The sequence below is a fragment of the Tinamus guttatus genome, unplaced genomic scaffold, assembly GCF_059628265.1.
Source record: "Tinamus guttatus ecotype Peru unplaced genomic scaffold, ASM5962826v1 Tinamus_guttatus_pri_ptg000194l, whole genome shotgun sequence".
Taxonomy (NCBI): Eukaryota; Metazoa; Chordata; class Aves; order Tinamiformes; family Tinamidae; genus Tinamus; species Tinamus guttatus.
Genome location: NW_028288728.1, coordinates 1,052,595 through 1,074,110, shown reverse-complemented (window position 1 = coordinate 1,074,110; position 21,516 = coordinate 1,052,595). Strand labels below are relative to the sequence as shown.

The window sequence follows — 21,516 nt, the reverse complement described above, 5'->3', positions numbered from 1 at the left end:
ACATGAGCATGGGAATGGACGTGGATATGGGCACGGACGGGGCACGGACAGACATGCTCATGGACTGAGCATGGACATGGGCACAGGAATGGGCATGGCCATGGACATGGGGATGGACATGGACAATGGCACAGACACGGACATTGTCATGGATATGGACGTGGCCAAGGACAAGGGCACCAGCATGGACATGGATAAGGGTATGGGCATGGATATGAGCACGGACAGGAGCAAGGACAGGGGCATGGCCAGGGGCCCGGGCAGGACCACGGCGAGCCCTGCTCGGCCTTACCCCACGGTGTGCTGGCTCGCCCCAACGCGGGAGCTACTGGCTGCTGCCACCGAGACCGACACCTGCAGCTGGACAGAGGGACACGGTGAGCGCTGGGCTGCCCTCACCCCCTGCACCTGGCTGTGTCTGCAGGGCCGCACGGGCCAGCCAGGAGCAACGGCCCCGGCTGCACCAGGGACGTGATTCAGCGCCTGCAGAAAGGCCCGAGGGGAGGCCAGCCCGGGGGAGGCTGGGGCTCCTTGTCCATGTGTCACTTGTGTCCTGGAGCCCAGAGCGCTTCCCGTTGCCTCTGCAGGCAGTAACGACTCCCGGTGCTGCCCGGCGGGGCACAGGGCGCTCAGCCCTTCCGTGGGAGGAGAAGGGGCTCCTGCATGAGCTACTGGGTCAAGCTCAGCACCCCGCGCTGTGCTCAGCACCCTGTACTGCAGCGTGCTCAGTGCCCCAAACATTGCCGATCCCTGCACCCCACCATGCTCTGCACCCTGCACCCCGTGTGCTCAGCACATTGCACCTTGATAATCCCAGCAGCCTGCACCCTGTGTGCTCTGCACCCTGCACCCCATGTGCTCAGCACATTGCACCTTCCTAATCCCAGCACCCTGCACCCCGTGTGCTCTGCACCCCATGTGCTCAGCACATTGCACCTTCCTAATCCCAGCACCCTGCACCCCGTGTACTCTGCACCCTGCACCCCGTGTGCTCAGCACGGTGCACCTCGCCGATCCCAGCACCCTGCACCCCGTGTGCTCTGCGCCCTGCCGTGGGCTGAACTCACTCCGCAGGAGCCAGTTGATGAAGGCGCTGGGGAAAGGTGTATTCTGCAAAAAAAGAGGGCGGTGACAGAGGTGTCAGTGTGATGGACGCTGTGGCTGCTGGGAGGCAGGGCCTGGCTGAGGATGGGGGCTGCGGTTGGGGACAAACCCGGTGGCTCGGCCACCACGGTCCCCTGAGCAAGGCCGTACCTGCAAATCCAGCTCCACAAATTGCCCCGTCGTCACTGGCGAGTTGGCGAGGACAGAATGGATTTTCCCAAGAAGTCCGAAGGAGACGACACCTGCACACAGGGAGACGTCCTCATCCGCCTGTCCGACAGAGCGGGAACAGGCGTCCCTCCTGCCTGTGCCTGCGGCAGAGCTGCCTGCCCGGACGGAGCCAGGGAAACCCAGGGCTGAACAGGGGCCCCCGCGGAAAGCTCAGGTGCCACTAGCAAAATCCACGTAGGAGAGGGACGTTTGCAACTTACGGTTGAGGAATTGCAGCTTCATGTTGATGATGCTGAACCAAATGTTCACTAATGGGCAAAACTGCAAGGCACCAAGGGGAAGCGCACCGGTGAGTGCCGCGTGGCCGCTGCTCCCCACCGGCACTTGGGTTTCACAGACTTTAAATCAAGGGGGAACAAGCAGCTCTAGGACATAGTTTCCTCTGCAGAAAAAGGGCAGTCTCCAAGGCGTCTCCAAACAGCAGCACTTCCATTTAACAGAATAAGAGCACCTCTAACAAGCACCTTTTTTCCTAAGTGATGCTGTCACTTCTGCTTCCCACACCGCCTCAGCACAGAAAAGCGTTTCAGAAAGCAATTGGTTACAAATTAGCCCGTAACATTGCATGATGGAATCTGAATCGCTTTTAACAAATAAATCCTGACTGCAAGGAAGATCAAGGAAGTTTGGAGGATTCAGTTATGGGATGTGGACGTGTGTCCGTGCATGCACATGTATATACATATTTATATAGGCATATCTTTAAATGCTAAAGCATGGGGAAAGAGCAGTAACTTCAGCTAAGATGCAGCTGCTCATGGGGAAGGGGTTTTGCCCAAACTCACCAGTGCAGGTAGGAAAGACCGAAGAGACGAGTTCACCAAACCGCTCATTATGCTGGTGAAGAGGCTGGAAAGGAAAAGCAAAAACCCAAGCTGATGAGCGACCCTTGACGTTTCTGCACGAGAAGATGTAAATGAAGCTGTAAAACAAGCTAAGCTCGCACGGCAGTGTTGACGGTTCCCCACACTCACCCCGGCCGCAGGTTGACTTTAAAGCCTCCAAACATGCTGCCACAGTCCTTCATCACTAGCCTGAGGTCGCCGGGGGTGTCCTGTGTCAGGGCCACGTGTGACGTGATGTTCATTTCCACTGAAGAGCCGCTCAGAAAGAGGAAGATTCTGGAAAAGAAAGCCGGAGCTCCTGCGGCTTGGAAGCTGCCCAGCACAGCAGCGTTGGCGAGTGCGGGCTCAGCTGGGCCGCTGCTTTCGCCTCAGGATTTTCCCCAGCCTCTTGGGTCAAAATCTGTGCCCTGCTGAGGTCAACAGTTTTGCACAATAAAGCAAATAAGATTTTCCAAGGAAGCACTAAAGTGTGAATTCGGAACAGCTCCAGAGATGTGTGCAATGTGACACCTCCGCTAAGAGCCAATATTTATTTTCTGAAACTTCCTTTACCACAGAATTGCACGGGTCTGTTGGCTTTCCAAAGTGCTGCTCTCCCTGCAGAAAGGACAGAAATCTGAGCCCTCTGGATTGTTCCAGTGGGGCCACCAATAAGCAGACGATGGCCCTTCAGCAGAAGGTGCCTGTAGGCGCTAGAGACCTGCTGCTTTGGTGCAGGGCGAGGGCCGGGGGTGACAGGCGACCTCGGATTCACCATCCCTAGACTAGATGACCCCTAGAGGTCCCTTCCAACCTTAAGCATCCTATGATTCTATGATTCTATGATCCGAACGGAAGCTGCTGCTGCGGACGGTGAGTCCGTGCCTTTAATGTGAGGGAAGCTGGAGATTTCATGGAGAACAGGCAGGAAGCACACTGAGAGCCTGGCTCTGTGTCTGCTGCTACTTCTCCAGCACATGGAGACATTCTTTCCCACCCCAGCACTCTCAGGCCTTTCCAAACCTCACAGTTTTACTCACCCCTGAGCCTACTCACCCTGGCAAGTTCAGCGTCATCTTTGAGTAGAGGTTCAGCAGGAGCTCACCTCCAGGAACGACCTTCCATGATGCTCGAATGTTCTCTAGGTTCAGGACCTTCAACCTGGAGGCCGAAATCAAAGCAAGTCTTGAGACAGGAGCCAGAGGGTCGGGCAGCTGAGCCCTGAGTCAACCTCTGCTCCAACTAGGATTTACCACTGGTCTCTTAGAGAAGTGCTGGCTAAGTATCTGTTATCATTTACTAAACTTAGCTCTAAAACATCAGGACAGGCCTTCAGCTCCTACAGGCTTTTCCTGTCTTGGGGAAGAGAGGGACAGGCTGAGGACCTGCAGTGAGCAGCACAGTTGTGTTTCTGCCTTGACTTACCAGTCAAAGCCTTGTGTAGACATCTGAGGGACTCCAGCACCAAGAAGTCCTCCTCCACCCAGAAGACCATCAAGACCAAGGAGACTTCCATTGCCTAGGAGACCTCCTTTTCCGAGCAGACCTGTGCCAAGCAGACCTTTCTCTCCAAGAAGACCATTATTGCCGAGGAGGCCATTGCCAACGAGGCCGTCCCCACCAAGGACCCCGGTGCCAAGCAGACCCTTCTCTCCAAGAAGACCTTTATTATCAAGCACGCCATTGCCGAGGAGACCATTACCAAGGACCCCGGTGCCAAGCAGACCGCTGTTGCTGGACTGTCCCCCTGCAATAGTCAGACTTTTGTTACCAAACTGGCTTTAATAGGCAGGAAGCCCTTCTCTCCCAGGCACACCCATGCCAAGTAGACCTTGCTCACCTAGGAGGCCAGTGCCAAGGAGCCCAGCTCCGCTGGAAGCATTTCCCGCTCCAGGGGGGCCTTCGCTCCCTTTGGCCAGGAGGCCGGTTCCGAGCAGCCCTCCTTCGCCCAGGAGGCCAGTGCCCAGCACTCCGCCTTTGCCACCAAGCAGACCTTCGCTGCCGAGAACGCCGGTACCCAGCAGGCCCCCTGCACCACCAAAGCCTCGGTTACTGTTAGACCTTCTTCACTGGAAAGCATTTCAGTGGCAAGAGTGTGATTCGGATATGCTAGAGAGACCTCCCCAGCATGGAGAGCTGTTGCTGGACCCATCTCTGTGCCTGGGGGATTCATCCTTGGGTGCAGGAATATCTATCTATTCCAGGGTCTTCCAGGGCATCTCCCAGCTGGGTGCCACTTGTGCAACCCCTGGGGAACCCTGCACCCCCTGAAAAGCCAAGGCTTCCGTGGGATGTCACCCAGGCACAGACACATGGGGCTCAGCTCATTGCTGCTGCTGGAGAGAGGAGCAAGGAATGAGGAGTCAGGAGCAAGGAACGAGGAGCAAGGAGCAAGGAATGTGGAGCAAGGAGCCAGGATCAAGGAACGAGGAGCAAGGAGCAAGGAATGCGGAGCAAGGAGCCAGGATCAAGGAACGAGGAGCAAGGAGCCAGGAGCAAGGAACAAGGAGCAAGGAGCAAGGAATGAGGAGAAAGGAGCCAGGATCAAGGAATCAGGAGCCAGGAACAGTTCTGCCGTGACTGCACCACACAAAGCACAAACCCTTGGGACTCACCGGCTCCGTCTCGCGCTGGACGCAGCCCCAGAGCTTCGCCCAGGCCGAGGAGGCCCTGGGCCGCGGGCAGCAGTGCCCAGAGGACAGCGAGGCAGCAGCAGCCGCTCAGCATCTCGTCCCGCGCTGGACCTGCCGAGACCCCAGAGCGGGGGCCACCCTGAGCCGGCACCGCTGGCGGCCACAGCCACCTCCAAACCACAGCGTCAAACCACAGGCTCAGCCCGCAGCCAAGACCAGAGCCACTTGCCCATGGATCTGGTGTTTGTTTTGCTCATTTTGCTCCATTCAGCTTAAGAAAGTATCCCTCCTCCACCTCCCCCCTTTTTTTCATATTTGATCTGCTTCTATTCAAAGGAAAGCACCTTCAAGGGCTTCACGTTCTCACACCACTTGCTCCAGCTAGGATTGCAGCCATCTCTTGGAGTGTTTGCTCAAGCCCATAAATGCACTTGCAAAGAAATCGGAAAGGCTGTCCCCAAAGGCTTTCAATAGGCTCAGGTTTAGCACAACATCTGCCTCCAGAGCCCGCGGCACGGCCGTGCTGCCTCTGCAGTGAAAGGCAGCCCAGGATCTGCATATTGCAGAGTTGCAGCACTAAGAAATAATATTTAGGTCACACTGAACAACTTCTTTATCTGTTCCAGATACTTTTAAAAATCCCTTTATGACAGTTCTTGGCACAATTAAATTAGACTTTAATTCACTAGACTGTCTTTTACATTCTGCCTTTGATCAGCATGTAATGATGCACAGCTCCTGTAGCTGAGATTATTGAACAGGAGAGAGGGAGAGAGGCTTGAGCAGCTTCGATTGAAAATCGTGTCAAATAAAATCAGCAGGATTTGTTGGAGGGTCTCTGAGAGACGTGGGTAGCATGGTAAAAGGATGCCAAAATGGTTTTCAGGTCTTTTAAAGGAGCTCTTGGAGAGAATGCATGATCAAGTAGACCGCTCTCTATGCAGTTACCTGGCTAGCTCGGCCTGGTTAGCGCCTTGCTCGTTTGCACGAGTGCGCGTGAGAGATGCCCAGCGCACACGAGCGTGCTCAGCCGGGCAGTTAAATCCTTCCCTGCACCCGCTGGACAAGATCTGGCAAGTTCAAAACTACTCTGAATGCTGGGTACCAAGAGCTTAAAAAAGTCCTTTTCATTTCTGCTGGTTTAATCATTGCAATAAACTGAACAACAACAAAAATGAATGTGGAACTTCACAAGCAAGAGCTCTCCTAGCTTTAAAAATTAATTTTCATAAATGATTAAATGCCGCTGCAGAAATCAAAGGAAAACAGCATTAAAATTCCTGTTTTCCGGGCGCGGCGCCCACGCTGCCGTGGGTCGTGCGTGGGGTGCGAGGGGGCCATGGCCCCTCTTACCTGCTGCCTCTGATGTGGCGCTGCCCGCGGGCTCTGCTGCCGCCACCGCGGAGCTGCTCTTATACGGGCTGCGGGCGCAGGAATGAGGAAAGGACGAGCCGGGCTCCCGCGGTGCCAGCCTGGCCCCGCAAACCGCACGCAGCCGCAGCCTGGGGGCATGTGCCGAGCCCGTCCCCGTGGCCTCGGGCTTCCCACACTGCCCTGGCTCCGCTCCCGCCCTGGCAAAGCTTTTCACTTGTCCCAGCCCCGAGCTGGGCTCTGGCTGTCTGTGCCCATGGGATCCCTGCTGGGAACATGGGTCCCCTCTGGCTCCCAGGAGGCCAGTGGGAACCTGCACCCATGGGACTCCTGGATCTCGCATCCCTGGGATGCCGGGATCCTCACCAGGAGCAGCAGCAAGGGAAGCCCACACTTCCCCTGGGACCCCCAGGAGCTCCACTGTCACCCTGCAACCCCAGGAGCTCCATTTCCATGCAGGAGCCATCCGCACTGCGCAGGGCTGCGGCTCTGCAACCTCCTGCACCTCCCTGGGCGCCCAGGGCTGGGCTCAGGCTCCTGGGAGCTGTTCCCATGGGGTGGATTTCTTGCTGTTTTGGGGGTCACTGTGCACAGCAGCTTCGGGCTGGGGGCTCCCAGGTGCAGCGAGGACATAGCCCTGGCCAGAGCCTGCCCAGAGCCCGGGGAAGAGGTGAACATGGCTGCATCTGCCCCTGCAGCCCTGGGACATGGTGGGACACGGCCCCTTGCAGAGCACCGCGTGCCCCAGGATGTGCCCGTCCTATGGGCACCAGGGCAGAGCTGCAGCAGCAGCTGGGAAGGGGGGATGTGGCCGAGTTGTGTGTCCTACTCCTGGAGTGCTTCCCTTGGATAAGGGCATTTTCCTATTCTAAAATCTGGATCCTTCAGTCCTTCCTCTTGTGAGCTCGTGAAGGAGTTTTCAGGGCCAAGACAAACTCTGAGATCTGGGAATTTCCCAGGGAAGAAGCACAGCATTTTCCGGCAGACCCTGGCGATGGAGCAGCAGGCAGGGGGAGCTGCAGCTGCGAGGCCTCGCGTGGGCACCAGCCCGGGATGCCGGTGTCACCCCGCAGCCCCAGCCCGCGGTGGCTCCCGGGGCAGCGCCAGCACCGTGGCTGGATGTGCTCCACCACAGGCCAATCCCCCAGGACTCCCGGTGCTGTACAGGGTGCCGAGCACTCGATTCCCGTGGTGGGCTGCGATCCCATCCCTTTAGGCCGGGTGCATCCCCAGGAGATGCTCCAGACCCTGGCACTGAGGGCCCTCTTCCCTGGTGCAAGCAGCGACTCCCCAGCCCCGCAGCGGGTAATGGACCATCCCGGCACCGCCACGGGACCGACCCGGAGCAGCGGGCGCAGCTCGGAGGCACCGCGCGGCTGCAGGGGAGGCTGGTTTTATTAGTGCCAGGCGCACACCCGCCGTCCCGCGGGAGCCACGGTCGAGCCCGCGCTGCCGCTGCGGCCGCCGGGGCCCCGCTGGATGCTCCGCTGCTCCCGGGGGATGTCCAAATGCAGGTCTCCATTTCTGAGCTGCATCCTGGTTCATGCTGATACCACGAGCAGGTCCTGGAGGAGCCAAGGGATACGGTGTCCAGCTCCATCCGTACGTGCTTCCCACGGCAGTGGTGCACGCAAAAGCCTGCCCGCCAGGGGAGCCGAGGCGGGATGCTCGGAATGCTCTGGGACACATGCCCAGCCACCCAGAGGAGCGGATGCTGGGATGCTCGGAGTGCTCTGGGAAACGGACCTGGCCACCCAGGCACTCACCTCAATGACGTCCACGTCGGCGTTGCTGAAGTCGATGTTGAGCAGCTTGGGGAGGGGAATGCCTCTTCCGAGCATACCTGTGGGGCAGAGCGCCCCTGAGCTCCGAGGCACAGGGACCCCGATGGCTTTTTAAGCTCTCTGCCCATGGGTTTCCCCTCTTGAACGCTGCGTTTGCTTCCCTCCCTCCCTCGGATGGGAGCTCGACCTCCCGAGGCTGCGGGACTTCAGCAGCACCAAGTGGTGCTTTCCCTGACTGGGGAAGAACTCCTTGCCCGGGGCCTGTGTTTCCTTGGGGGGATTGTTTCCAACCGCCGAAATGGCAGCACAAATTGTCCCCGTTGTTGGAGCAAATCAGTGCTACTGGCTCCTGTCATCCCTAGGTGAGTGGAGTTAAAAACACATGCGATGGCTTGAGCAGCTCCAAGGTGGGCGCTGGGGCAGCCTTACTGTTCATGGCCGGCAGGAAGGCGACGTTGAAGATCTTCTCCACCAGCATGTCCAGGAGCGAGGTCTGCAGCAAGGAGAGGGTCAGCGCCCCACGGGTCCCCACAGAGCTGCTCTGCTCACCCGTCTGCAAGACCCATCTGCAGGACACGGACCCTGCTTGACCACTTAGTGCTCAACTTCCAGTGCAAAAGAGATGCCCTGCAGAGCCCTTCTGCCCATTTGTTTGGACCAAGAACGGCAAATCGGACAGTAAAACCCACTCCCCCAAATGCTGAGCGCAGATCACTCCTGCTCTGTCACCTCTGCCCTGGGCCTCCTGGGTCCAGGACCAGGAATCGTCCTGGGGACCAGGGATTGATCTCCTGTTTCCCATTATAGCTTTTCACACACAGAGATTTACAGGATTTTGCCTGCAAGTTGCCGATGGATCATGCATGGGAAAAAAGCCATCACCAAAAAGAAAGAAAGGCTCTGCTTCAAACATGACACCAAAGGTACACCCCAATTGGTCCTTATTTCTTCTGAACCAATATCTATCAGCACTCTGCTCCCCACAATGGGTTTCACACATTGCTGAACCTGGCCGTGCTCTTACATCAAAGTTGCCAATGGATGAAGACACCAAGGAGATCTTAGTCCTGCAGGGGAGAAAAGGAGGGAGCAGAAATTAGTAAAATTAAGGCCGTTTCTTTGATGGATGGATGTATCCCACAGCATTTCGGACTCGTCCTGCGTGACAGTCCCATCTCACCCCCCCCCAGCATTAGAGCATGTTGCTGTCCTATGTGACGGGTGACACCAGCCCAACACCTACTTCTCCAGGCTGACGCTGATCCTCAGCCTGTGCTCCTCCACCGAGAACTGGGCCAGCAGCTCAGCGTCCTGTGGCAGCAAGTGAGGGGCTCAGGGCCGGCCTGGCCCCGCTGCCGCGCGGGCTCTAACACCGTCCCCCGGCTCCGGGGAGCACCAGCAGCACAGCAGGGACATCCGAAATACCCACAATATTGAGAAGGCAGAGGGACTTCTGGACGTCGTTGGGATGGAGCACCATCACCTCCACTGTTGCTGTGAGCTGGATCGCGCCTTTGTGTTTCTTTAAGGTCACCACCGGTTCTTTGGGGACCTCAATCTTCAGCAGCAGTTCATGCGACTCGGGGTATGCCTGGAAAACCTGCCGGCACCCAGCGGGACAGTGGTTGGTGGCAGGAGCTCACGTGCTGCTGGCGCATGGACAAGCCAGCGAACACGAGCTGGGACAAGCTGCCTACGAGGGCAGCACTCGCTTGGATCCAGGGCCATGGGACCAGCTCTGCTCCTGCCTGGCCCCGCTCTGTCCCTGGGGATTTAGGTGGTTTCAAGCCCCAGGAAGCCTGGGGCCCGTGTGGGACACCCGGTTCTGGGAACAGGAACACAGGAGCCCCTCACTGAGGGCGATGCCCGCGGGCTGCTTGAGGCTCATCTGTGACACCAGAGTCACGCCTGAACCCAAGGTGACAAATGAGGCTCTGGGCTGCTGCAGCTTTCAGTTCCCAACCTCATTCCAAGCTCTTTTCACACCCCCAGAGGCCTCTGGGCGGAAGGCACCGGGCGAGCTCCCCGGCTCTGGAGGCCGTGGCAGAACCGCGTGCGCTCACCGCCGGGATCAGGGCTCCGAGCGTCGATGTCGTCAGCGGCGGCAGCTCCGGGAACTGTGGCAGACAAGCAGGGGACACCATGCTGGGGCTCAATGCTTTCCAGCCACAGCCCCCTGCTCTGGGGTGGGCAGCTCTGCCAGCAGAATGCCCGATAGATGCTAAACGCTAACGCGCAGCCAAGGCAGAGCGCGCTGGGGACCCCCTTGACGCCTCTGAACTGCAGAGCCAGGCAGAGTCTCCCTGCCCCATCCCGGCCTGCACTCACCATCCCACTGGAGATGTCCAAGTCCAGGACTCCCTGCTTCTGCAGCATCGCCAGCACGGAGCTCAGGAAGTTCACGGAGAGGCCCAGCTGCGAGGAGCTGGTGTCCGGCATGGGTGGCAGCGGGGGCATGGGGACCCTTGGCGGCGTGGGGACAGTCTCTGCTCTGCCCAGGGGGTGGTCGACCAGGCCTCCTGCCGCGCGCCCCACCACAGTCTGCAGCCGCGGGGGAAGAAAGTCCAAACCGATAGAGATGTTCAGGAGGCTACAGGGATGCTCGTATTTTCCTGCTTAACTAAGCTCCCTCTGACATGCAATGGCCGCAGGTAGAAGCAGCCCATCCGTCACCGCGGCACTTCCCGCTGCAGAAGACCCAGGACAACATGGAGCAGCCGCACGGGTTGTTTCCCGCACAGTCACCCGCAGAGGCAGCCCCGAGTCACAGCCCTGGCGCAAAGCACCACAACCCTCTTAAACACAAAGAGAAAGCCAGGAAGACAGGACTCACGTTCAAATCCACCTCGAGGAACTGGCCGGTCACCAGCGGCAGGCTCGACACCGTGTACTGGATGCTCCCCAGCAAGCCCAGCGGCACCAGCGCTGGGTGCGGAGAAAGAGGCAGGAGTCACCCCGGCTCCCTCTCCCCGCCCACTGCGTTTCCCCTGGAAAAGCCCCTGAATGCAGCATGGCCTGGGCATGGGATGGAGCCGGGGGACGCATGGGCAGAGACGTAATGCAGGGAACTACTTACAGTTCACCAGCTCCAACTGGTCATTGACGAGGCCCAGGGCGACGTCGACTACGGGGCAGAGCTGCGGGAGAGGGCATGAGATGGCATGGGGGCACATGGGACACAGGACAGCCCTTTTGTGCCCCTTTTTCCCTGGGAAATGGGGCTCACACCCCTGTCTGCAGCGTCCTGGCACAGCTGGTGCAATGAGGACGCTGAAGCTGGAGCCGGCTCTGCTCACAGAGCTGCACCGCAAAGGTGCCACGGACTTACCAGGCTGGGGAGAAGCCTGTTCAGGACGCTCGCCAGCAAATTGTCCACAATGGGGAGCAGGCTGCGGAAAAATACAGGAGTATCGTGGAAAACAGAAACAAAACCAAAAACAAACAAACAAATGCTGCTCAAAGCAGCGGAGTCTTGTAGGACAATTCCCTGTGACCCTGGAGCAGGCAGGGCGCCCGGAGCCGCATGCTTGCAGCACCAAAGCACAGTGTGTGTGCTTGGATTTTGCATGAGATGGCTCTGATACTTTTCTGCATTGCTGGTGGCATCCTTGGGCGGGAGGCGAGAAGGGCTCAGCTGGGAGCTCCGCTGTCAGCCCCGTCCCTCACCCGCGCAGCAGGCGCACGTGGATGCCGCCCAGGAGGGTGTCGCAGTGCTCCACCACGAGCCGGGGCGCTCCGGGGCCGCCCATGGTGAGCCTGGCGCGCGCCGTGACGTTCACCTCCACCGCGATGTCCAGGAAGCCCAGGAGGCTGCGCAGGGAGGAAAAACCATGAGGGCCACCATGAGGGGATGGCCTGGGGCACCGCTGGCCACCCAGTCGGGATGGTCACCAGCCCCCGAGAGCCAGGGTGGCCGACCCGCGTGCCCCGCAGCGCGTGGGGATGCGCGGGGACGCGGGCGGTGTGGGCGCGCGGTGCCAACGCACCACTTGGCGCTGATGGACGCCCTGGTGTAGAGGTTCAGGTGGACGCCGACGCCGGGCAGCAGCCGCAGCGACACCCGCGGCAGCGTCAGCTCCATGAGCCGCAACCTGCAGCACATGGTGAGGGGACGGTCACGGCTGAGCACCACCGTCCCCATGTGCCTGTATCCCCATGTCCCTGCAACCCTGTGTCTCTCTCCCAGCCCACCCAGACAAGGAGCCCAGGAACCACCACGTGGCTCGTTTGACATTTTCATTAGGGGCTTTGGTCTCTCCCTGTGGCTCCTGCCTGTCCTCCCATCCGACACGGCAACCCAGACATTAGTATGGGGCATTCAGCGATTGGTCAAGTGCTGGACTTGGGGCCCCCACACACATCCTGTGTTCCCAGCCCTCCCAACCTCCCCACCAGCTCAGGAGCCCCAGCAGCAGACATGGGACAGGGACAGTCCACCCAAGCCCCCTTGGGAAGCGCAGCTGCGTCCTTACCCCGTGAGCCCCTGCGTGGTGCCGAGCAGACCTCCCTCGCCGAGGATGCCGAGGACGCCGCCGCCGCCCAGCAGCCCCCCGGCACCCAGCAGCCCCCCGGCACCCAGCAGCCCCCCTGCTCCCTGCGCCGCTGCGGGGGTCCCCCCTGCGGGGACGTCATGGCCAGGGGGAGCAGGGAGGCTCCGGGGGGCTCCCCCATAGGTGTCTTCAGCGCTTCTTCCAGCAGCTCCCCCGTGAGCGTCGCGTCCCAGCAGGCCGCCCAGCAGCCCCCCGCCTGCGCCGCCCAGCAAGCCCCCAGTAACGCCACCGAGCAGCCCCCCACCGCCACCGAGCAGCCCCCCACCGAGGCCACCACCACCGAGGGCGCCTCCGGTGAGGCCACCGAGGGCACCTCCAGTGAGGCTACCAAGGCTGCTCCCCAGCGGCAGGGCGCCCAGGGCACCCTGGAGAACGTTGCTGCGCTGCAAGGAGCCTGCAAGAGCTGGAGATATTACACGGGGTCATAATAATAATAATAATAATAATAACAGCAATAACAGCTCTGATGATGTCAGCGATTTCTGCAGGTGACCTCGTGCTGTGTCACCTCCCGATGTCACCCCCTCCCATCCCCATCCCCGGGGGCTGTCACTGCAGCAGCCCCTGCTCCCCGTTGCGGCAGCCCGGCGCTCACCGTCACTGAGCAGGCCCTGGTCGACGCGCAGCACCGCGTCGTGGGGCTGCGTCCGCGCCGGCGCCAGCAGCGCGCCCAGCACGGCGAGGCTCAGCGCCGCTCGCATGGTCCGGCTCGCGGGCAGCGCAGCGCAGCGCGCACGGCGGCAGCGGCGAGGGCGGGCGCCCGGCGGCGGCTGCGGGCAAGTTTTCAAGGCGGCTTTCGCTGCCCGCGGGCGACACGCTCCCGGCCCGCCCCGGGCGCTGCGACACCCTCGGCACGTCCCCAGCGCGGGCTGTCGCCGTCGCTGCTGCTGTCGCCTGCACCGCACGCGTCCCGCTGCCCCAAAGCCTTCCCGGCCGCTGCAACGGCATGTTTTAACCTTAACATTAATGACGATGTAGGGAGGCACTGTCATGTTTAAAATAACTCTAAACCTTTCTCCTTTTCTCAGCAAGGCTCTTCACCCTGCTGTGTCCATCCTTTTCTCCTGATTTCTGTGTCTGGCCCCGAGCCCAAAGCTGCTTTGCCGCCCTGTATCTGCCACCCCTGTGTTCCCCATGACCTTTCCTTGTTCTCTGGGTGCCTTGGAGGGATCGGGGGTGACCCCATCCCTCACCCCACTCCGACATGCAGTGTCCCTCTTTACCTGCCTCCCTTGTGAACTGCAAAGCCCGACGCTGGATTCAGGGAGACCCTGGGGTTGCCCACAGCCACCGGCCCCTGCACGTCCCGCTCTGTTGCACAAGGGCAGCTGGTCCTTATATAGCCGCACTGACACGGAAAAGAGCAAAGATGCCTAAATCGTAAAAGTGGGACTAGCAGATTGGGGATTGCAGAAAGTGCATTTGTGGTTTTAGCATCTTCCAACATAAACAGCGATTACGGAGCGGGGCCGGCATTGAGCAACAAGTCATCGGAGACGCTGTTATCAGCTGGGGCCAAGCCCAGTCCAGGAAAGAGCCGGAGCCCCCAGAGTGGCTGAGGCCCTGGCAGACACGTTTTGGGAAGCCCGCTCATCTGGGGCCAACACTGATGCTCACACAGGACCTTGCACCCCAGGGGCTCCCTGGGCATCCACACGCATCCGCAGGCAGTTTTCCAGGGTGATACCTGGGCTGCTGCGGTGGTTTTTCCTTGGTTTTTGGGGACACCAAAAGCACCACACTCCTGCCCTGGACCCGGCTGCCTTGTCCCTGCACTCGAACACTAAATGCCAGCACTCAGCTTGCAGGACACGCTGCCCGGCTCAGGTCACCTGCCCGCAGGTGGGCCTGGGCACAGCAACCACCTCCAACCCAGCACCCACCAGGTTAAAGCTGCAAGATCTGGCCTTGCAGACCGGGCTCCTGCCCGAGCCCTGGGTGCATCAGTTCCCGGAGGCTCCAGAGATCCTCCGGGGTCCGGCCGGGCCAGCCACACGCAGAATGGGAGGACACGACAAGGAGCTCCTGGCTCAACGGCTCCTTTGTGTCCACCCATTTTGCACCACTAATTCCCTCTGGAGATAAAGCATTCCGGGCAGGACGGCCCATCCGGCACCGCTTACACAACGAGGGGAAGGCTGAGCCGGGCAGCACGGAGGAGGGCCGGGCTCCACACAGACCCTGCGCCCCGCTCCCGGTACCAGTAGCAAAGAGGTGCTTGGAGATAGAAATACCGGGACTACAAAAGGTTTTATTGAAAAGGCAGCAACCTGTATGCTTAAAAATGACCTCTGGTTCCAGACATTAAAACAGCCACAGAAAATGCCCCCTAAATGTGAATCAGATGAGGAACTTCTCCCTACCCCAGATCTAGTCTACAGCAGAGCTCGTGGGCCAGACACAGAGTCACCCTCTCCAAGGTGGGGTGAGGGTGGTGAGGGCTCCTGCAGGGAATTCCTGCCTCCCCTGGAGCAAGGTGGAGGCTCCTCTGGAAGAGGCTCTTCTTAGGATATTTTGCGGCTCTGTGAGATCACGAAACCATCCTGCCAGGAAGAAGCAACAGAAAAACAAAACGTTTTTCTCATTTGTATTTTCAGCAGTTTCTCCCCCTCTCCACCCAGCAGGTCTCACGCCGGGGCCACCAAGGCAGAGGGACCTTTCAGAAAGGAGCGTTGCTGCGAGGGAGGGGACCGCAGTGACACCCATGTCCTCGCCCCAGGCGGGCTCCCCTGCAGCTCCCTAGCGTGGGAAGGCTAAAAGAATTGGGTTCTTACGTCCACCACGTCGACATCGGCATCCTCGAAGTCTATGTTGAAGAGGTTGGGCAGCGGGACGCCCACACTGAGCACGTCTGCAAGAGCAGGAGAAGTGGATCAGCCGGCGGCGAAGCCCGGCCGCGCGCAGACGGGCAGGGAAGAGCCCAGAGAGCCGGCGGAGCCGCGGAGCCCCCTCAGCCCGGCCCTACCGTTGATGTTGGGCATGTAGGTGACTCTGAGGACGTCCCTCAGCCAGCCCTCCAGGAGGGAGACCTGCGGGGGGGAGAGCTCGCGTTAGGAGAGCGGCGCTGCCGGGGGGACGAGCGGATCGCGCCGGGGGGTTTGGTGTAAAACACAAACATGAGGACGTCCCTAAGCAAAGCCCTTCTGGGCCAGAGCGTGGGGATGCACGTGGAGAGCCCCGGGGATTCAGCCTTGCTTCCTGCCCCTCCAGTGCTCCTCGCAGCACAACGGAACACGTACATTCCATGCTGTACTTATAGGCTCTGACAGGGGTGAGAATCAACAGTAATTCCCTGCCAGGAGTATAAAAAGTGGGAAGACCCAGGAGGAATAAAACCCTTGGGCCTCCCTCCGGGCGCATTGCTCCTGTGCACTCACGTTGATGTCGCCGATGTTGGATGCCGCCTGCCTCAGGGAGATGCTGTGGAAGAGAAACACAGAGCAGTCAGACCTCAGCCCGGCGCCCAGGGCTCTGCCGCGCTGGAATCTGTCCTGTGCACACGAGTTCGGGCGCAGAACAACGTGCGCTGTGGGGATGGCGAGCGGCAGGGCGGTCCTACCGGTCGATGGACAGGCTGGTCTGCAGCGTGTTACCCGAGAGAGACGTGTCAATGTTCAGGTCGATGTCCTGAAGATGGAACAACAAAATAAATGAGGTTATTTCCCTGGCCACCCCTAGGACTAGGCAGAAGCCCCAGAATAAAGAGCCCAGAACCAGAAAGATCAACCCCCGTGTGTAGAAAGAGCAGCCTTTGACAGATGGAATCACCAGTTCTGAGAAGTCTGACTTCTCAGCTGCATTTGGAATAATTCACCAAACATTTTGCTTGCACTTTGTTATGTGCATGCTGGAGACCCTGGGCAGCACCGTTTGAAAGACAGGGAGCAGCAAAACCCGTGTCACATCCTGGGGCATCCCCGAACGGCAGAGGCATCGCGTGCCGCGGGCACCTACCGCGAGGAGGGTGCAGAGGGGCTGCGGCGGGGCGCCAGGGCGCGCGGCCAGCACGGTGACGGAGGCGGCCAGGCGGGCGGTGGCACGTCCATTGCGCAGGGACACGGTGGGGACGCCGGCGCTCCGTACCCGCAGCACCAGCGGCAGCGAGGATGGCACGGCGGCAGCGAGCTGGGGGCGGCAGGACGGTGAGCGCGGGCAGCATGTGGGCAGCGCGGAGTGGCACCCGGCACACGAGCACCCACCTCGGGTATCAGCGAGAGCAGCACGGACGTCGACAACGGGATGCTACCGGCTCCCTGTGGAAAAGGCCGGCGTGAAGCAGGATGCTCCAGTGGCTGCGGGAGCCCGTGCAGGGCGAACACCCACCTGGATGGAGCTCGCCGAGATGTCGGTGTCGAAGGCGCCGGTACCACGGAGCAGCTGCAGGACAGCTCTGAGCGCGCTCGGAGGGAGCCCGAGCTGCGAGACACCGCTGGGCGCTGGCGGCAGCACGATGGGCCTCACTTGTGCCACTTGTCCCTCTTGTTCTATTTGTCCCACTTGTCCCACTTGTCCCTCTTGTCCCTCTTGTCCCTCTTGTCCCACTTGCCCAACGCCAGGGTCGACCACGTTGCCGGCAGTGTCCTGGATGAGGAGCTGTGGGGCATGGCGAGAGCAGCACACGGATTAGCTCCGGAAAGCGAAGCAGAGCAGGGCGTCTCAAGCCATGATGGCCCCACTGCTGCCCCAGGGGCAGCCAGAGCCCTCTGCAAGCAGCTCTTTAAAATCCACATCTTTAAAACTCAGGGGCATCTCCCACATTCAGGGACACAGGAGCCCGGGTGTGGGAAGCGGCAGCACTCACGTTCAAATCCAGCTGGATGGACTTGTCACCAATGATGGGGAGGGAGCCCAGCGTGTACTGCAGGTTTCCTAGAACCCCAAGGGGCAGCACAGCTGCGAGAAAGAGTGAAAAGGACTGAAATGGCAGCAAACGCACAGCAGGCCCAAAGCAGCTACTTGCAGAAAGATTCTGCACTGCTGATTGGGGTTCCTGCGAATGTGTTAGAGCTGAAAGGGCACTTTAGGGAGTTAAAATATTTGCATTTATCCAATGTTAAATACATATATATATATATAAAAATGGAGTTCCAGATGCTGGGCAGACACCCGGGCATGGGCCGGGGAGCGTGCGGAGCAGAGGAAGGGAAGGCGCCCAGCACTCACAAGTGACGGTGCCGAGCAGCGAGTTGACGACGCCGAGCACGGTGTCCACGACGGGGCACAGCTGCAGGCAGGTGCTGGTCAGGTCCCCGGGCTCCCCGCAGAGCCACCAGCAGCTCATCCTGCTCGCGGCTGCAGGCAGCCCGGGGCGCTCTGCAGACTTACCAGCTTGGGCAGGACACCCCCCAGGACACTCTTGAGAGCTTTATCCAGAACCGGCAGTTTGGGTCTAGATAGCAGGAAAATAGGAAGTAAGAGGTGGCAGGAATGAGTGACCAGAAACAAACGTGCTCTGCACAGGGGAGACCTGAGGCCTCCCTGCACTACTCAGGGTTATACTTCAGGGCCTGATTTTTATTATTTTTTTTAACAAAAATGAACCTTCTGAACGTGGCCCTGTTCAAGATGGCAGCACAACCCCGAAATAGGCTATTTGGGCATTTGAGTCCAAGCTTGAAGAGAAGTGTCCTTCTCTCAGCCTCCACATGCCAGGCGCAAGAGCAGCCCCGCACACAGCAGCCGGGCACCTACCCCACACGGATGGTGATGTCCCCCAGCAGCGTCCTGCAGTCCTCGATGACCAGCTTCAGCGCCCCCGAGGCGTCCTGTGCCAGCCGGGCCCTCGCCACGATGTTGGCCTCCACGTGGGTGCTGAGCAGCCCGCCCGCAGCCCTGCGCAGGGGCACAGCGCGTGACTCGCTCGCAGCCTCCCCGTTGGGTCCCTTGCAACGGGGGTCAGTCCCCCTCCCGGTGAGTGGGGGGCGGATGGACATGGGGACCTCAAAGGAGCCATTTGGGGGCTCCGTTAGGTGCTGTCAGGTGCATAAGACAGCCCGTGTTGTCCCCACGCTGCTCTTGGAGCCTTCTGGCCCATTAGCATTTTCTCCATGTCGTTCTTGGACCCTTCTGGCCCGTTGGCATTTTCCCCACACCGCTTATGCACAAGGCTTGGCAGGAACATGTCCCAACCCTCGGCTTTCCAGAGAGATGGAGAACCACCCCCTCCTGCAAGGCCCGGTTGTGCCGGCTCCGGGGGGACAAGTACTCACGAGCCGCCGTCTATGGTGAGCTGGGTGTAGAGCCTCAGCTCCAGCCCGATGCCCGGCAGGAAGCGCAGAGTGATTTTGGGCAGGGTAATGTTCACGATTTTCAGCCTGGAGGATTGAACCAAGAAGCAGCAAGAAGTAGCACACATGTGGCCTGTCACCCTGCTCACTTGTGTGACCAGGCCACCCTGTCAGCTCGGCCCCCCCTTTCAGTGCCGTCACCCCTTGCCGAGTCTGCACTCTAGGGACGTGTTCTGGTGTCCCACCAGCACACGGGGAGGACACTGCAGCTCAGCTCCAGGACAAAACATGGCCCCTGTAGACCTGCAGCCTTCGAGCCACTGCTGTGGTCCTCTGCCTTGGGCCATCAAGGGGACTGATGGCCAGGGACGCACAGGGCAAACACAAGGCACTTTGACGTGGCAGCTAGCTGCACACAGCATCTCCCCAAGGCTTGTTTATAAACCCACCCACGAAGGGAAAAGGGAATTCATGTGGCACTAGACTGCAGGATCTGGACCAGAACCTCCTCTCCCCAGCATGGCCTGGACCACGCACCACCCGGAGACCCTCGCCTTCCACAGTCACTCACCCCGTGAGTGCACCCAGCAGGCCTTTCTTGCCAAGGAGGCCGCCACCAAGGCCATTTCCACCAAGGAGGCCGCCAACGAGGCCATCTCCGCCAAGGAGGCCACCAACAAGACCATCTCCGCCAAGGATGTCACCAACAAGACCATCTCCGCCAAGGAGGCCGCCCACGAGACCGCTGAGCTGATCCCCTCCAACGAGACCACCCAGCAGCCCTTGAAGTAAGTCGCCTTTGGTAAGCGAGCCTGTAATAGCTGCACAAATGAAAGGAAGGTCACCATGAGCCATGCAGATTCGCTGCACACACACACTGGACCAGCCTGGCATCTCCTCCATTTCCCCCTTTACACAAGGGCCAGGATGGTACCAAAGGCTGTGAAACCCCTCAAGTCCCATATCCCAAGTGTTTTGTAAGCACAAATTATCAGCATCATCCCTACTACTGACTTCTGATTTTCTAAGCACAGTCAAGGTACAGGAGGAACAGAACTGGTCTCAAAATACAGAAAAATACCATCCCTTCCATACACTTACCATTTTCTAACTCATTTTTATCCACTTGGGAAACCACAGGGATGTTTCCAAGAAGTCCTTGTGAAGGGGACAGCAGGCCACAGAGGAGGAAAAATGCCCAGAACTTGGACATCTTTGGTCTGGGAACTGTGGAAAGCAATTGCAATCGGTAAAGCATTGACAGGGTGACCAAGAGCCAATGGGTTGAAGAAAGAGAAGGAAAGAGGAAAGGAAAACCAGGAATGTTCTGCACAAAGGACCAACATCTGAGGCTGGTCTCTGCATAGTTGTTCTTTTTGCTAAGATTGTAATATGGAGAAAATCATTTTAAAAGTTTCAGAGCCACAGAAATATTTCCTGGATTTTTATGGGTCCTACAACTGGAAGTAGCATTTATTCAAGAATCGTAATGAACTTCACTGCTCCCAATCCATTTAAATGTAAATAGCACATCAAAAAGAATCAAAATAAGCATGAAAGGTCTCATTCATCTTAGGTATAAACCTATCCCAGATAATAGAGTTATGCCAAGAATAATTTAACCAATAATTGTTTATGAAAATCATGAAATACCCTTTCTTCTTCAAGGACAGACAAGAGGATGAACACTCACATGGAGCCAGTGGAGCTCAGGGCAGAAGCAGCTTCTCACTGACCACACAGCAGGCTAGAATAACAATTTCTGTTAAAAAATCAAGATACCTGTGAACACGATGAGCACAAGCAAACATTAAGAGATCTAATTTTTGGGGGGGCATTTGACTTCGCAAAGCAGGATCTCGAAGGATGCTTTCAGGGTGCAATTTTGCACATACCTGGCCAGTCTTCTGCTTGTAAGAACCTCTCCAGCCAATGTCCTCGTCTTCTGGAGCTGCCCTGACCACGGAGCCTTATATACCAAACTTCACAACAGGAGTGAGGCAACTGATGTCATCGAGGACATCAGAATAATTGGTGGGGAGTAAAGCAAACAATATATGGTTTCTGGTGACTTCCAATGCAAATATTTCTTTATAGATGTTAAAAGTTAGGTAAGTTGTTGAGCAACGGCCAGTGAGGGCAAAGGCCGGGCCAGGTCTGGGCCTGGGGTCCCCCTGGGATGCAGGCAGACTCCTGTGTGTTGTGGTTTGGGGTTGCTCTTCCTTCAATACCAGCACATGGAGATGGCTGAAAGAACATGTCCTATACACTTCTGAACACTGAAGTGTCCTGCACTTCATCTTTTCTTTCTTTCCTTTTTCTTTTTCGGCTGGAATTAGGGTTTGCCTAAAGCATGCATGGAGCATGTCCCCCACAGCAGGCTCGTGCAGGGGACGTGCCGTGTTTCAGCTGCTCAGGGCAGCACCTTGCTTGGGGTCCGGTGCAGAGATGGGAGCAGACCGTGGGGTGCTGCGTGGCCAGGGCAGTGTGCCAAACCCGACATTCCTGCTCCACACTCCTGCAGCTTCCCAGACCAACGAGTCAGCTCCAGATCTATTTGATAATGGAGGGAAAAGTCTTCTTGTCTTGGACGAGCGACAGCATGAGAAGGCACATGGGTGAAGTGTGAGCGCTTCGTGGATGCACTGAGTGCACAGGCTCTTTGGAGCTGAACCATCCAACGTGTAAATGCTGCAGTGGCCCAAGTGGGACGGTGTTATCATTGACTCGGTCACCGAGCGGCCCAGGGTGATTGCAAGCACACTGACATGTACGGATGCATGGAGAGCTGC

The 21,516-nt window shown here is 58.6% G+C and overlaps 3 protein-coding genes across 3 annotated transcripts; all 3 read right to left on the bottom strand.

Annotated features, from left to right (window-relative positions):
* Positions 1 to 476: 476 nt before the first annotated feature.
* On the bottom strand, positions 477 to 4,886 carry LOC148594844 (uncharacterized). The gene is made up of 11 exons (XM_088523629.1): positions 4,775 to 4,886; positions 3,996 to 4,188; positions 3,856 to 3,920; positions 3,585 to 3,810; positions 3,216 to 3,320; positions 2,310 to 2,456; positions 2,121 to 2,184; positions 1,536 to 1,596; positions 1,255 to 1,346; positions 1,031 to 1,110; positions 477 to 483 (listed from the first exon to the last, which is right to left on the bottom strand). The coding sequence occupies exons 1-11, from the start codon at positions 4,884 to 4,886 to the stop codon at positions 477 to 479; spliced, it is 1,152 nt and encodes a 383-aa protein (XP_088379755.1).
* A 2,818-nt stretch (positions 4,887 to 7,704) lies between these two features.
* On the bottom strand, positions 7,705 to 13,198 carry LOC104572530 (BPI fold-containing family B member 4). The gene is made up of 15 exons (XM_088523660.1): positions 13,093 to 13,198; positions 12,420 to 12,900; positions 11,934 to 12,038; positions 11,614 to 11,757; positions 11,276 to 11,336; positions 11,024 to 11,084; positions 10,781 to 10,872; positions 10,276 to 10,488; positions 10,011 to 10,064; positions 9,377 to 9,547; positions 9,191 to 9,258; positions 8,972 to 9,014; positions 8,377 to 8,440; positions 7,930 to 8,006; positions 7,705 to 7,728 (listed from the first exon to the last, which is right to left on the bottom strand). The coding sequence occupies exons 1-15, from the start codon at positions 13,196 to 13,198 to the stop codon at positions 7,705 to 7,707; spliced, it is 1,764 nt and encodes a 587-aa protein (XP_088379786.1).
* A 1,803-nt stretch (positions 13,199 to 15,001) lies between these two features.
* Positions 15,002 to 19,937, bottom strand: BPIFB3 (BPI fold containing family B member 3). The gene is made up of 16 exons (XM_088523661.1): positions 19,826 to 19,937; positions 19,296 to 19,545; positions 18,707 to 18,811; positions 18,189 to 18,329; positions 17,823 to 17,886; positions 17,661 to 17,721; positions 17,299 to 17,390; positions 17,040 to 17,090; positions 16,811 to 16,973; positions 16,697 to 16,746; positions 16,452 to 16,622; positions 16,057 to 16,124; positions 15,875 to 15,917; positions 15,463 to 15,526; positions 15,272 to 15,348; positions 15,002 to 15,040 (listed from the first exon to the last, which is right to left on the bottom strand). The coding sequence occupies exons 1-16, from the start codon at positions 19,935 to 19,937 to the stop codon at positions 15,002 to 15,004; spliced, it is 1,551 nt and encodes a 516-aa protein (XP_088379787.1).
* Positions 19,938 to 21,516: the final 1,579 nt, after the last annotated feature.